Source organism: Chionomys nivalis, chromosome 12, assembly GCF_950005125.1.
Source record: "Chionomys nivalis chromosome 12, mChiNiv1.1, whole genome shotgun sequence".
NCBI lineage: Eukaryota > Metazoa > Chordata > Mammalia > Rodentia > Cricetidae > Chionomys > Chionomys nivalis.
In genome coordinates, this window is record NC_080097.1 from 721,795 (window position 1) to 738,211 (window position 16,417).

A 16,417-nucleotide genomic window follows, 5' to 3' on the forward strand; every position below is an offset into this window, starting at 1 on the left:
GTTCTCTAAAATGAGACTTTGGCAGGTCATTGCTAATTAAAAAAAATGAGACAAAACATATTTTTAATCTTTAGAGTTTAATATGTAAACTCTTCATTGTGTTCATAGATGTCCAGAGTGGCTGAGTACAGACTGCCATCAGTCTTGTCTATCGTTTTCTGAAAATATAAATCTGCCATGCCACTCAAATGGTCCTCAGAAAAAAACCTCCAGATTTCTTCCTCTTAAAGACACCCCCTTAGTTGAAAAGCCCTGTTTCCTCCTACCATCCAGATCCTGGCCAGGTGTGTCTTAGTTGAAGCTGTCTTCCATTGACCATCTGCTTTGAAATGGCCAACTTCTTCTATTTGCATCTATTATATACATTCTACAGTTAGCTGTGAAGAAAGCCCATCTTGTTTGATCAGTAACATTACATAAAGGAATAACTAAGCATTTTTAGTAATTCTTTTTAAATCTGAATCTAACTTGATAGCCACATAAAATTTCATAGTTTTTAAAGACAAAAATACTTCAAAATTACCAGTCAACATGGATCTTAACACCTTTTTAAATACAAAGTTCCTGAACTAAATGGAGACTTTTTGACTATTTGACACATACAGCACACAGGTGATGAAAGATTGGACCGAAAATTTAAAACCGTAGGTGTTCCTGAAGTGTGTTTTAGAAAAAAAAAAAGACAGGTGTTCTGAGTTAAGTGGTATTTTAGTAAGAGATACTTGAAGGTTTTGCTTTTTATTTTTATTTTGTTTTCTTTATTGTGATGAGAGTCCTTGATGCTTGGCTGTGAGCTTTCTCCTTGCAACTCCAAGCTTCATTGGCCTCCTGGGTTCTCAAGCATTGTGACTTTTTAAAAATGATCTGTGGCAGTTCAACGGTAGATCAAAAAGGCTTTTGGGTAAAAGTAAACTTAATGTACTGAACATGGCTAAAAAGTGTAAAAGTGTAGAGGTAAGTCAACTTTCACTCCTAAAGGAGTATTCCAACACAGGCATTTCAAGAGACCCCTTCCCTTCCCAGTGTTATTCTCTGCTTACAAATAAGATACAAATGGTAAATTCAGTACAAGCAACAGAAATAAGATAATTCAGTCAGATTCTTGTGGTGCAGAGAACACAGGGAAATGTGATTTTGTTTGTTTTTACGTTTTCGATAATGTCTTGAAAAATTATGATATTTAAAACATATCCATCCCACACTCTGCCACCCCCAACTCCTGCCATGTTAACCCTACTCCATCTCAACTTTATGACCTTTTCTTCTTCAACTATTATTTTTATGTATATACACACATAATTATAGAGTCTACTGAGTCTATTTAGCTTCACTCATAGAATACACACATGTGTAGTGTGTTCATGCATGTAGGTGTGTGCACATGAACACTTAAGGCTGGACTTGGAATTAGACAATTTATCAGAAGCCTAGTCCACACCTCTAAATGTAGAGTTATAGGTTGTTGATGGTGGCTAAGAGAAGAATCTGTTTTTTTTTTTCTTAATCTAAGTCTACTCCACTTCTCTTCCTTCCACCCTATAGCCTGAAAACAACTCAAAACAGTGAGATTGCTTATTAATCTTACTGTGACCTAAAGCCAAATTTTAAATACACTATTTAGATGCAACAAAAAGGAAACACAAAAAGGATAGTGAACAATCTCATGCATATTTTCTCCCAGATTTGAACATATATAACTCCAATTAACTGACATAGCCACAGCTACCTATCTCAGAGTTTCAGGGTTCTCAAAAATAGTCTCAAACTTACAGCTGCTGCAGATTCCTGTATTTTGAAACTTTTGCTCTAATAAAATATATCTGGCTGTTTTTATTGGATAGCTTGGCAAAAATTAGTTGCCTTTTTTCCGGACTTCTTCCTTTCTCCACCCTTCTTCAGTGGCAAACTCCTCCTGATCCAATCCCTAAAAAGAGAAAAATGATGGGGTATGCATGCATGACCAAGTGTAGGAAAGTGCTGGGGGAATCATTAGGAAGAAGTTCTGAGCCCATTATATGGTGATGGACTTCTACTTTTAAGGTAAAAGCTGTTTTTCCTCAGATTTGTCATGTATCTGTCTTTGGTTTCATTTCTATGATAAAATACCCAAGAAAAGCAACTGAGGGGAATATGCAATTTAAACTTTAGTAATAGATATTTTTTTCATATATGTGTGTGCTCTTGTATTAGGGGCATAGATGTTCAGGACTGAGACTTCATCTTGGTAGATTGTTCCTGTTATGAGGATAAAATATTCTTCCTCATCTCTTCTGATTGATTTTAGTTTGAAATCTATTTTGTTTGATATTAGGATAGCTTCACCCACTTGTTTCTTAGGTCCATTTGATTGGAAGACAAGATATTCCATGACAAAACCAGACATAAACAATACGTATCCACAAACCCAGGCCTACTGAAAGTACTAGAAGGAAAACCCCAACCCAAGTAAGCTAACTGCACCCGCAAAAATACAGGAAACAGATAACCTCTTACCAGAAAATCCCCCCAAAATGAAAACACACAACCACTACCAGCAAAAAATAACAGGAATTAGCAAGCTCTTATGTCTTAAATAAATCCATTTCTATTAATTCGTGTATTGCCATGAGGCTGTGGCTTACCAGGTAAGGTTCTGGGTGTCTTTCTCCTTTGGCAGCTACATGGCATCTCCCTGATTCTGCCTATCTTATCCAGCCTGGCTATATTCTGCCCTGCATAGGCCGAAGCAGCTTCTTTATTAGCCAATGATAATGAAACATATTCATAGCATACAAAGGGAAATCTCAAATCAGTTATATCTGTATGTCAGAAAATAATCTCTCACCATCTTCAGAGTAAACATTTTTTTCTAATGCAGCTGTTCCAAGACCAGCCCTACCAAATTAACTCCCCTTTCATCTGTTAATGTCATTCACTGTGTGCTTGTACTAGTCATAAGACACTCTGGTATTTTCCAAGAGTAAGGGTTGGTAGGTTGAGAGAGAAGTGAATTCCATGTTCTAATACCATCACTACAATTCCCTTATCATGTTGCTCTCAGATGAGTGACACTTGTGGCATTGTGCCTCAATTTTCTCTTTATCATAGTGAGGCTTACCATGCCACCTTCCTCAAAATGCTGTGAGAGGATCATGTGAGTTAATAAACAATAAAACAACTAGAGTAGTTTCTGGCTCAAGCTATGTGCTCAGAAAATAAGAGACGTTGTTCTTGTAACTGATTGTCAGGGGCCGGTGACAGCCCTGATCCTAAGTTATTTCTCTCGACCAGACCCTAACATAACTATCTCTCTCTCTGGACTGGCATGGAGGCATGGGAATAAAGACACAACTCACATGGTTTTATCGGGGGAAGGCCAGTTCAGGCACTCATTCCACTATTGTTATAGTAGATAACATCCTTGTAGATTTCTGGGAATTCCCTTGTGCCAGGTTTCTCATTAACCCCCAAATTGCTCCCTCTATTAAGATATCTCTTTCCTTATTTCACTGTCCTTTTCCCAACTCAACCTCCGCTTCTCCTCTGCCTCCTCCCAGGGAAGGTTCTTATTTTCATTCTCATAGTCAGTGGAGGAATTAAGGCTCTCCTTGTTTTAAGGGACATGGCTAATGTGGGTGTTCTCTTTATCTTTCCTTGCCTTAATATGATCATCAATGGTGTATTTTGGCCTTAGAGGGAAAGTTGTTTCTTTTGGTTTGAAAGATGGACATTACATTAAACTTTAAGTGATGGTATCAGCTGTGGATCATTTTATAAGTAATGAAAGGAAAAAAAATGAGGAACATTCCGTGCAAAATCAGCTAACAAATGCTAACTTTAAACCATTTAGCACACGGCAGTAATATTTATATTTTGGGGTATATATGATTGTAATTTTAATTGAAAATGTGTATGAAATATTATTCAACAGTCATTAATAGATGTTATTACAATTTCTATATTTCCATTATAAAATTGGCATGCCTTTATTGTACAAAATTTAGCAAAAATAAAAATGCTTATAAATGGCCTCAAAATTGAGTATATTGAATATTTTGGTGTGTTTTCTTTCTTATTTTTTCCCCAATAGATACTAAGTTTTATTTTGCTATGTTCCTTCTAAAGCACTTATATTAGTGTGTATCTTGAATTGAGATCTGGAAAGCATAACTACATAAGCAATGGGCAGGGAGCCATCTCAATATTTGCTAACACTTGTCATTGTGGTTTTCACACTGTTCACATTTTGACTCCTGTCAACCATCTATGGAATTACTGGATTTTTACTAGCCCCTTGTCAGTATTTAATCAATAAAAACTCACTTTAGATCTCATAAACAATGTAACACACTTCAACTTTATGCCACATATAGTAAACTTTGTGAGGTAGAAACTATCATACAGTTTTATCAATAAATGTGGTGGTGGTGGTGGCACTCACCTTTAATCTCAGCACTTGGGAGGCAGAGGCAGGCAGATTTCTGTGAGTTCAAGGCCATCCTGGACCACAGAGCGAGTATTAGGACAGGCCCCAAAGTTACAGAGAAACCCTGTCTTGAAAAACAAAAACAAAACAAAGCAAAAAATATGGAATTATGATCATGAATTACAAGATAAGTTAGTAACATATGTTTTAAGCATTGTTTGATACACAGATTGAATGGTCTGTATATTTTAATGTATTTTAAATGCTCAAAAGTGAGTAATGTCTACTTAAAAAATATTTCCATTTAAAAGTTTTAATTAAAAAGATTTAAAATGTCTTTTCTTTCATATTTTTATTTAAAAGTTTACTTTTACATACCAACTCCAGTTCCTCCTCTGTCACCTTCTCCTGCCCACCCCACCTTTCCCACTTCCCATCCCCCATCCACTTCTCAGAGGGTATACAGCTTTCCTTGCGGAGTCAACAAAGTCTGACAAACCAAATTGAGGCAGAAGTAAACACTCCCTTCTCCATATTAAGATTGAGGAAGGTATCCTACCATTTTGAATGGACTCCAAAAAGCCAGTTCATAAGCCTGGGAAAGGTTCTGGTGCCATTGTCATCTCATCTTCCCAACAAATCAGGCCACATTAACTGCTACCAACATTAGGAGGAGGGTCTAGATTGGTCCCGTGCAGGTTCCCCAGCTGTCAGTCTATAATTTTACAGATGTTTAGAAGATAATGCTAAAGAACTCAAGAGATGTCTTTGTTGGTACAATGCTTGCTGAGAAAAACCTGAGAATTCCCATGGTGGTGAGGAATAAGTAGGGAGAGAGTATGCAGAAGAAGCACCTTTAGGAAAGAGGCTGGCAGCTTAGTGTTGGACTAAGAAAACCGGCATGATGGTGTGCAGCTGATGCTGTTCACATTACAGTCAAATCATGGGTAGAAACTCCTTTTGGTTGGAGTTGAAAATGGCCAAATTATAGCAAAAATGGTACAGACAGAGCACCAAAAGTGTGGTGCTACATTTATGAACCTGGTAATGAATTCTTGGGGGTGGAGCAGAAACTGGGAACTTTGGAACTTGTCCAGATACTGAGTGGGATGGGTATAAACTTTCAAGGACTTTAATATTCTCACAACTCCATTACGGCTTTGCCTTTCGCATTCTCCTGTGAACATGTAGGATTGAGATACAGCTGGTGGCGGTCATAGAAGGGCACAGCCTTTTTATTCCTTTCTTTTTTTCTTTATTAAGGAGTTTGACTTACACTGGGGTTTGTAAGGCAATTTAGTTTAATTGTTCTATTTGTAGAGGGCACATAGCCTGATTGTTAATAGGCTCATACTCAACCTCCAGCCTTGTAAATTCTGTGCCTTTTGTAAAATTGCTTAATAGTTCTCTTTCTCAATTTCCTCATCTTTGAATTGACTTCCTTCACGCACAAAGAAGATTCAATGAATGAGTCAGAGTTTTTTTTAGAACAATGCCTGACACCCAAGGACACATATAGTTATCAGTTCTTAAAAATAAAATACCAAGAACTGTGAAGCCAGGTAAATTTAAGTTAGATTGATTTTTATTATTTTAAGGACACTAGAAAATAAGATTTGTCTTTTATTGTCACTCCCATAATTGAGATGAGGTATGGTTCCTAAGAGCTCACTGTGTGAGTGCTGGGGAAGCTGTAAGGGAGGCTATGGACTCTTCCTGAGATCTAATGGCTAGAATGTGGGATCAATTTAAAACAAGTGATGTCAGAACACAGGTTTTTACAGAATAGTTGCCAGTCTATAAAATTTTCTGTATGATTCTATAGAAGTTAAGAAATTCTTCTCTGCTTTTAGTTGTGTTTTCATTTGTTTGATTGTTTTTGAGATGGTTTCACTGTGTAGCTGTGGCTATCCTGGAACTCACTATGTAGAGCAGTCTGGCCTTAAACTCACAGAGATGCACCTGCTTCTGCCTCCTGAGTGCTGGGATTAAATGGTATGCATCACCACACCTGGCTTACTTACGCTCTTTTTCATGCTACCAGCTTGCAAAGAAGAGCATAGGAAATGCAGCTAACTCTAGAGACAGGTCTGCAGTGGACAGATGCTGTGTTGAAAAAAAAAATGAATGTGTGGTTGTAATTCTTTTTAACTAATGCAAATTTCAGAATTGTGGGATTTTGGTAGAAGTTGGAGAAGGGAAAACCATGATTAGAATACATTATATGAAAAAATTTATTAAAAATTACAACTAATACTCAAACAACTGTTTATCTTAATTTTCAACCTTACTGGATTGACTTATCTAGGAATCTGATGTGAAGAGCATGGCTCTGGTTGTATCTGTGAGAGAATTTCTAGAAAGGATTAAATGCAATGGAAGACAACTTCGAGTGTAGGCAGTATTATTCCATGTGATGGAGCTCTAACTGTATAAAATGATGAAAAAGACAAGAGAGGGGTTGGAGAGGAGAGGGGAGAGAGAGAGAAAGAGAGAGAGATATTATGAGATTTAGAAATTATTTATTATATAAGAGGGCATATACATAATACTACTCTAATAATCACTTAGCTATCTCTTTTAACAATCCTAGCCTTTTAAACACACCTGTCTCCTGACAGCTTGTCACACTCACGTTATGATACCTCAGTGTTGGCTCACTTTCCAGAATGTTATTTATGTCTAATTCATTTTCCCATCTATGAAGGCAAAGTGTTCATTGCAGCTGTATTCATAGAAATAGTCATTGGAATTTTTTTTTCATTTCTCAAAAGCTAATCAAAAAGAAAAAAAGCTAATCAAAAGCCTAGCATTTATGTTTGAGTACAAATTTGCCTGTTTAGCCTGTGTGCTGTTCTGTTTGTCTGTTGGCTAGTCTGTAGTTATTAAAGACTATGTGTTGGATTGTTTACTAGCATCCTGTAATTTGGACAGCACGATCAAATTTGCATAACCCATTCAGCTGTTGTGGAGAGAAGCCTGTTGCCATAGTGAGAATTATGATGGCCTATATCAGATAAATTCCCAAAATGAGAGTGACCTTTGCAAAGCCACATGCAAATATTTATTATTTTAGATATAGCTAGCTTGTCAGGAAACAATGAATCACTTTTCTCGGTCATTAAATGGGAAATCTATAATACAGGGTTTCCCCTTTTTACTACAGCAAACTCCCGCCTCCCTTTGCTTCCATGCCTAAAGTGCGAGACTCAGGAGGGGTTGACTGTCCTTTCCAGCTCTATAATGAAGAGCTTGCTTGTTTCATTTATACTTAACCAGGCCGTTGTCCTACAGCTGATCCCTAGGTGATTAGTAATTGTTTTGTTCTGTTTTGGTGCTGAGTGCTACACAGGTAAAGCCCCCACTGCAGGTCTACCCCTCCTGTATTTTTTGAACCTTAGGATCCTAAGCTTCACTCTGAGTTCAGAAGAGGAATGTCAGAATCTCATGTGTATCATATATAACCACCACATATCCTTCCATGCAAACTTGAGGAAGGGGATACAAACTGGGAATTTTATTAAAGATGTATATCACACTTTAACACAATTTTTAAAATACAGATTTCTCACATTTAAGGGTTGTCAATTTAGAAATAAATGAAAACTTTATTTAAAACCTTTAATGAAGTTTCTGTGTCAAAACTCTTGAACTACCACTCAGAAATGGTTTATAACAATTACAGTCTAAAATCATAATTAAACTAGTGATTTAATTAGTTTAACAGTCTAATGAATAATATAAACACACAAGGTAGTTTCATAAAATAGCCTTTCTTCCTGAAGCTAATTATGATAACTCCTTTAATTGTGGTGGTTCATGTGGTCTGAATATCATGACACAGATAAGTCTAAGACATATCAATGTACAAACTCTATAAAATATCTTCTTCTGAAAAAGAAATATTTTTTAAAATAGAAGAGAAAAGCTACATTTCCCTGCAGCATTGTGAAGCTGATGAACCCTGTGTTTGCCTTTCAGATCCCCAGCTCAAGGGCATAGTGACCAGGTTATATTGCAGGCAAGGCTACTACTTGCAGATGCACCCCGATGGAGCTCTCGATGGGACCAAGGATGACAGCACCAATTCCAGTAAGTGACTCACTGAGTCTGCTACTCAGTGGCTTTGTGAGATACATTTGTAAATGCTTGGTTCTCTTAGCTTATTTCTAGTTGCCTAGAAATGCATGTATCATTTTACTGAGACAACTTGCATGAAGGTACTGATGCAGAAGGAGGCAATTCTAGGGTTAAACTGAGTGTATCTTCTTTACAGATATTACCAGAACATTACTTTTCATTTCCTAATCATAACTGTTAGGCACACTAATGTACTGGTATAAAAGTTAATATCCTTCTCAAAGAGAAAATATTCAGGCTATGTACATATAACTACATTGTACAAAACATTTAATTACCTTGTTCAATAGTGTTTGTGTTAATTAATTTTAAATCCATGTATCTTTTGTGATATTGATATTTTTTCCATTTGATATTTTTGTTTTGAACTTGTTCACATTTTTCATGGGGTTTGTCTGAGACCCTCCTTTTCAAAATTGTTTTCTTTTTTGTTTATACTCTGATCTCTGATTTCATCTAATTTCACATGAGTTCTAACATACACACACACACACACACACACACACACACTTTTTACTCTTGGGCTCAGTAAAATGCAAAATTTTATATAGGTTATATAACTCTTAGGCCATGAGCAAGCATGATTGCCTGTCCAGTTACCATTTCTTTTCATAATAGATTATACTCATTAGAAAATAAGAAGACTTGATACATATAATGGAATCATCAGCCCTTCTTATTTTAGTCTGACTCATCAAGTTCTCAGGCATAGACTCTGAGAACAATTAATGATGTGTAATAAGTTGTTTTACACATGATGTTTGTATTTTAAATATTAGTATTTTTTCCTTTTATCTGAAGTGAGCTGAAATTTATAAATAGTGTGTTTTGGGGAAGTTGCTTCAATTCCATATATATATATATATATATATATATATATATATATATATATATATATATATGTATATATATGTATATATGTGTGTGTTTTCCCCTGTTAATCTTCCCTTTCCTTTTTTGAAATATTATATCTCTTCTATGTTATCTTTCATTTTTTTAACCCTGAAGATGTTTCCTAGAATATTGCTCCTTGATTTATTTACAGCTTTCTTATTATTTGGGAAAAGAGATGAAAAAATATTCAGGCACAGGGAAGAAAGAAAATAACAATTGGCAGAGGTCTTATGAATACAATACCTCTCTCATAAGATTAGAGTTTGAGTGGTATCATCTGCACAAATCATGACAAAAGTTTTCAAGAAAGGAAAAAGAAAGCTGCAACCGAGGGAAAGAGCTGCCTCTTTGGACTGCTTTCTCCTTTCTTTGGCAAGGTGTGGGGTGTGTGAGGTAACAGTACGTACATGTGTAGTTAGAGCTGGTTGTCTGAAATATACAAAAGCTGCCTCACCACCCCACAGGGTTTAGGATGGAAATTCTCACATAAACGACAGTCTAGGCACAGGGACATCTTTATTTTTATTCCCTAGGCTTTGGCTCATTGCTTCGTAATTACACACATTTCAAGAAGAGTAGAAAATAATTTATCTATGTTTTTATCTAGCGCCACACATTATCCATGGTCAACTCCACACTGTTAATTTGTAAATGATAATTGCTTGCATTTTCCCTACCAAAATCCTGAGGAAAGAAGGACAGTGTAATTTTTATTATGGTTATTCTACATTTTAGAACTTTTCTGCTTGCTGTATTATATTATTTTAGAATATTCCTATTACTCTTTGCTTTTGGGAATTATATCATCTAGTTGATTTGATATGTTCAGAATCTACCATGCTGTTTTAAAAGCAGACTACAGAGACTAAAATAAATAGATTTGAAATTGTCAGGTTAGGTAGTTTACATAGACAGACACAAAATTATATTTTACCTTAAAATTATGTACATAATTTATAGCTTATCCCACAGTGCCCATCCTTTTGGAGTATAGGAGACAATAAAGTCTCCTACAATAAAGAACATAGTCCTCACACACAAAGAAGAAATACAGAGAAATGTCAGGACAAAGTTTGGAACCCAATGACACCATACCATACTCAATATTAAATAACAGAAATGAAAAGGAGTAAAGCCTTTTTCTTTTTCTATACATCATAACCCTCCATAATCCTGCAAAAGACAGTTCAGTATTCCCTTTGCATGGTGAAAACAATACTCAACTATTCACATATTAACCCCCAAATTAATCTCTGTGTAATTATGAAGACCATTGCTGCTGCTTTACTTTAATAAATAACGGGTTGCAGATATGTTATGATATGGGGAACAGGAATTTGTAATTATTACAAAAGAGCATGTAGCTTTCTCCATCCTGTACAGCATGTTCCTGAGAAGAAACCCAGACCAACACTTGCTTCAGTCTTAGCTTGCAATTATGTACAGAGTAGCCTTAGAATAAATCACATTGCCACAAGTTTCAAGAGATATGTATTTTGTAAAAGAGTTAAAGGCCTAAAGTTAAGGCATTTTACTTACACATTTATATAGCTGGAGACTATTTTCTGTCCTGACCGGTTTCTCTCCTGCCCACTGGTCCCCACAGCCTCTTATGAAATAATCATTTGTAGGCTTAATATTAATCATAATTGTTTGGAGGATGACTCAGACTTTTACTGGCTAGCTCTACACATGAATTAACTCATTTCTAATAATATGTGTGTCACCATGTTCCCAGTGGCTTACCAGTAATGTTCTGGCATCTTACTCCTTTAGTGGATGCTGGCATCTCTCCAGCTTTGCCTTATTTCTCCTTGTCTCTCTGTTTGGATTTTTCACTTGGCTATATTCTGTTATGCCATAGGCCAAACCGGCTTTTTCTATTAACCAATGATAATAAAACATATTCACAGCCTACAGAGGGACATCCCACATCACATTTATATCAAAAGCTGAGTACTTCCCAGGCAGATTCCCATTAATAAGAAATAAACTCAAGGCCGGGCAGTGGTAGCACACGCCTTTAATCCCAGCACTTGGGAGGCAGAGGCAGGTGAATCTCTGTGAGTTCGAGACCAGCCTGGTCTACAAGAGCTAGTTCCAGGACAGGCTCCAAAGCCACAGAGAAACCCGATTTCGAAAAACCAAAAAAAAAAAAAAAAAAAAAAAAAAGAAACAAACTCAAGTTAAGGAGTTGAATGAGAGTGATAATACCTTTCTTGTTAGTACCACTTGTACTAAAAATATTTCTGGAATACCCACTGAAAATTCTATGTGTAGCAAAATATAATGGTTGATAATATCCAAGATGATGTTGGTGAGTATACTTTGTGAAAATATACTATATTAGAAGGGAAGAAAAAATAGAAATATAAATGGATTTTAACGTACTAAATTTATAGAACTAAGCATGGTTCACTTTTATTTTTATTTATAACTTTATAAAAAATAATAAATAATATACTTTCTTAAAAATTTGCATAGAATTTGATTTTATTAGTATCTTCTAAGTTTATCCCATGGGAGGCTACAATCTTTTCTTGTTTTTTTTTTTTTCCTGGCATTTCATGTTGCTCCTGCCAAAGTAATTTAATCTGAGAATTGCTTCTGAACTTCTGTCTTACACTACACTGCAAGTGCCCAGTCACACAGTACAGAAAATGACAGTCAGCTTTCAAGTTGCACTTTTTAAATTCTGTTCCTTGAGAATACCCATAGGTGATTTTTTTCCTGAATCTAGTAGTGTCCGACTTTGATAGTAGAAGCATAACTACAGGCTCGATTCCATTCTGCCCTCCCAAACTCTTCAGAGTGGTGTGGGCAAGCCAGCTAAGGAGAAGTTAAAGCTGGGATGCTCATTTTTCTATATGGAGGTAGTTTCTTCATAATAAAGAAAAACAAGATTTCTTTAGTTGAAACTTGGAAAAACAAATACATGTGATACTTTCTAAGTGACAGAAAGAGAAGGGAGAGTGTTGCTGAAATGCTTTGTTTTACTGCGTGGTGACAGAAGACCTTTCCTTCAACAGCACTGTTCAACCTCATCCCAGTGGGACTGCGTGTCGTTGCCATCCAGGGAGTGAAGACAGGGTTGTACATAGCCATGAATGGAGAAGGTTACCTCTACCCATCAGTAAGTGACATGCCAATGACTTTGGCTCTCAGTGTGTTGCTGGAAAAATAAGAAAAGCAGAAATAGAAGTTAAAGACGTGTGGGCATAAACTCGGCCACTTTGACTTTGGGGTTTGGTCCTTATAGGGCGGTTGCAGGAGTTGCTTATTAATTATTCCTCAGTGTTTGGTGACAAGAGCACATCTGGAGGAATAGTAATCTTACGTCTTGAAACGTGTTTGCTGCATTTTAAAAGATGACCTAGTTCATAGACTCAATAAGATGCTCTTAGTATGATCATTTTATTTCCAATTATAAATGCACTTGTTTTTGGAGACTTTCAAATGAAGTGCCATTGGTGCACATATTTTCTTACTAATTTATTTTTAACTCTAATAACTGGATGTTTATCTGGGTCAATATGCTGTGTCAATCTTTTTCTACCTGGAGATTTAGTCAAGGTTATTAATAGACCTGCCACCTTACCAGCATAGTTTTTATTAAAGCGGTGCTTAAATGTGCTTTCAATTTTGAAATATAAAAAATATTTACTGTTTTCATCATACATGTGGTGACCACTAGGATTTATTTCTACTCGATCAGTGTCTCCTCTTTCCCCATCACTCTCTTGGAATCCAAAAACTTATGTTTCTAAAAAGGAAACATTATGAGTTTTGAAGACAAAGGAGCACAGTCACCTCTCAGTCCCTGTAGGCAGTGCTTCCAAGATCTGTGGGTACTACAATCTGGGGACACAAAGTCATCTTTATGAAATTTGTGTGTTGACTGCATTTCCTCATGTATACCATATTAACATTTTTGAAGATAATCATATAATGTGAATAATAAGGGGATTGTTGTTTATGTATTTCTTAGGGAGTAATCATATGAAAAAGATCTATATATGTTCAGCACATACACAAGATTTTATATAATGCTATGATTGGCTGGTTTGAAGGTATATATGCTAAACCAATGGATATAGAGGGACAATTATATTTTTTAATAGGAAATCCTATAATGGAAATATTTTAGAGAAAAAATATTTATAATAATGAAGTATATATCTCACACAAATCTAAGCATTAATTTCTGGATTTTTTTTATACTTATCAGAAACTGAACAGTTTTTCTTTCAGATAGCCTCCACTGGATTTTTTTTTCATTAACAAATTTTTCACTAGGTATGAGCTCATGACTATAATAAGTTAGAATCTTGTTCCATTGCTGGCCAAAGACATACATATTTTATCATGAGTGTTTTTTTCCCCATTATTCCTTTAGCATAAATCAATAGATTGAAATGTCTTAAAATATATTTTTCTCTGAGTTTTCTGCCCATTTTCACATAAATTCTTAGAACATTTGTTGTTATTAATATAATCAGCAAACAACTGTAATATTTATTTATAATAGTTTCATATATTTATGTATCAATAACATATGACTTTATGCACATATATTATGTAATAAATATTCTCTTCAGCCTTCCACAACAGGTAATCTTTTTTCCAGCACTTTGGAAACTCTGTCAAAGGGAACTGCAATGTAGCCTCAGAGTCCCTCTTATCTAATATCACCCAAGGGTATTCCAAAGCTCAGAACTGGGTATTACATTATGCAAATTGTGTACTGCTGCAGGAGATGAATATGCAGCATGCTGTGAGCAATATCAAGACAGAATTTTCTATGACTTAGCTAGGAAAACATATACAAAAAGAGATCATTTCTAGAGATGACTCATTTCAGATACAACTCAATTTTACTGATTTGACATTTGTTCAGTTACTTTTGTTTATTTTTACCTAAGTAATGTCTTTCAATAATCTGAATATCACTATATTTACTGCAAACCACAGCGTCTAATTCTTCCTTTCTGTTGCAAATTTTACTGCATGATTGTTCTCTTATGCCTATGCTATTATCAGAGCATGTATGTTTGTTTTATTCTTTTGCTACTATGCGTGGTGCTTTTACTTATTGCCCAATTTTAGTCGGGTTATAATTGTAACATATTCTTCTCTAAAAATAGAATATGTCTCTTGAATATGAGTTTTTGCCTAGAACAAATTCTAGTATGTTTAGAGCAATGTAAGTACAGTAACATTGAAAACAAGGCAGCTACTCCAAGTCCAGTTAAATATGGCTTCCTTGTTCATAATTCAAAACTTATGAATTTGCTGTGGGGAGCAGTATTTGTACCTCTAAGTATTCAAAGATCTTGATGCATTGTCTTCTTCTGGTTTTATGGGTGGTTAGCTTCTGAATATCCCCTATGGTGGCTTGAGTCTCTGACTTACAGATTTTGTTTTCTTTTCTTCCCATCTTTGGTACCAGGAACCCAGGCTATTTCCTAGCCATAGCTATCTCCCTACCCCAGGTTGATCAGGGGTGGGACCTGTTATTATTCCTGTCTTCTGGGAAAAGACTTTGAGAAAAATACAGTGCAATTTCAAGTCTTTTCTCCCACTCCATAGTTAAAATACTCCATTGATTTAAACTAAATACATTTTGAACTTTAAATATTTTAGTGGAGACAATGTTATTTCATAATTACTAATTGCATACTAAGTCACCAAGCACTTACTAAGATAATAATATAGAACATGTTGTATAAATTATTCTGCTTTATAATAAAAATTAAATTATAATAACTATAGTAGTATTTATACACTGTGCAGTATTCCAGTCATGAATTAATTTACCTGATCCTCTTAGCAGCCTTTAATATAATAAGCATAATTAATATAATATGATTTAATTTAAATAAAATAGACACTGATATTCAGACTGCATAAAAGTTTACCATTTATCCTTGAAGTAGACAAAAGCAACAGAATCTGTTCATAATTTGATTCACTACTTTACACTTTCAGATAGTTTACTATCCTGTCTCCATTTGAGATATTTTTCATTATATGGCCTGGCATCTGTTATAATAAGAACCTAAAGATGCATAATGATGTAACTAAAGGCCTTTGGAAGAATAAACTTCATCTTAGGATGCTCAGTTAGAAACAATTTGAGGAACAGGCAAGTTGGCTCAAAGGTTAAAAGCAGTAACTGCTCTTCCAGAGGACCTTAGCTTGGTTAATATAACACACTTGATTTGGCTTACGATCACCTATCATTCAGGCTCCCAGAGATCTAGATCTATCTGACTCCCTCTTCTGGTTTCTGAGGATACACACACACACACACACACACACACACACACACACACGGCATGTTCGCTACTGCAAAGCACACACGCACACACGACTAAATCTTTTAAAAAGGAAATTTAACTTAGTACATTTTTGGGTATTATATGAAACCTATTTTATCACAGATCTGTTTCTGGGGGATTGTAGGCAATAACTATGCCACTCCAAGTACATTATATTCCTTGACCTTACACCAGTTGTGAACTCTAGGCACACATTTCTCTGTTTCAGGAAAACCCTTGCAATCCCTTGTTATCTAAATAAAGATATTTAGTGTGTCCAATAATGATAGTTCTACCTTGTGTGAACAAAAATGCTGTCTTGACTAAAATATAAATGATCATATTCCCAGCACTGGAAGAAGTTATTGCCTATGGAAACTTATCTTTCATATAACAACAGATATTGTGCTCATAATGATGATAGTATGTCACTTAATACGTGTGTCAAGGGGTTTAATGTTATATGGATGATTTGCTTGGAGATAGAACACAAATTCTCAAGTCAGAGAACAAAAGAACAAAAATCAGCAAATATTCTGTACAAGAATTAAACAGGTTAAAATACTGCTTAATAAAAATGTTGTTTGAGCTAGTTAAAACAACTACCTCTTGTGCTAAGGGAAGCAGTCAGGTGTTTTGTTTTGTTTTATTCATTTTA

General features: G+C 35.4%; 1 protein-coding gene across 9 annotated transcripts in view; it reads left to right on the forward strand.

The window, feature by feature from the left end:
• Positions 1-16,417, forward strand: part of LOC130884855 (fibroblast growth factor 14) — a 989,760-nt gene that overhangs the window by 388,419 nt on the left and 584,924 nt on the right. For all 9 annotated transcript variants that reach the window (XM_057786110.1, XM_057786112.1, XM_057786113.1 and 6 more), the window contains 2 exons: positions 8,387-8,497; positions 12,469-12,572. In XM_057786110.1, the coding sequence (XP_057642093.1) occupies positions 8,387-8,497; positions 12,469-12,572 (215 nt within the window). The remainder of the gene's footprint in view (positions 1-8,386; positions 8,498-12,468; positions 12,573-16,417) is intronic.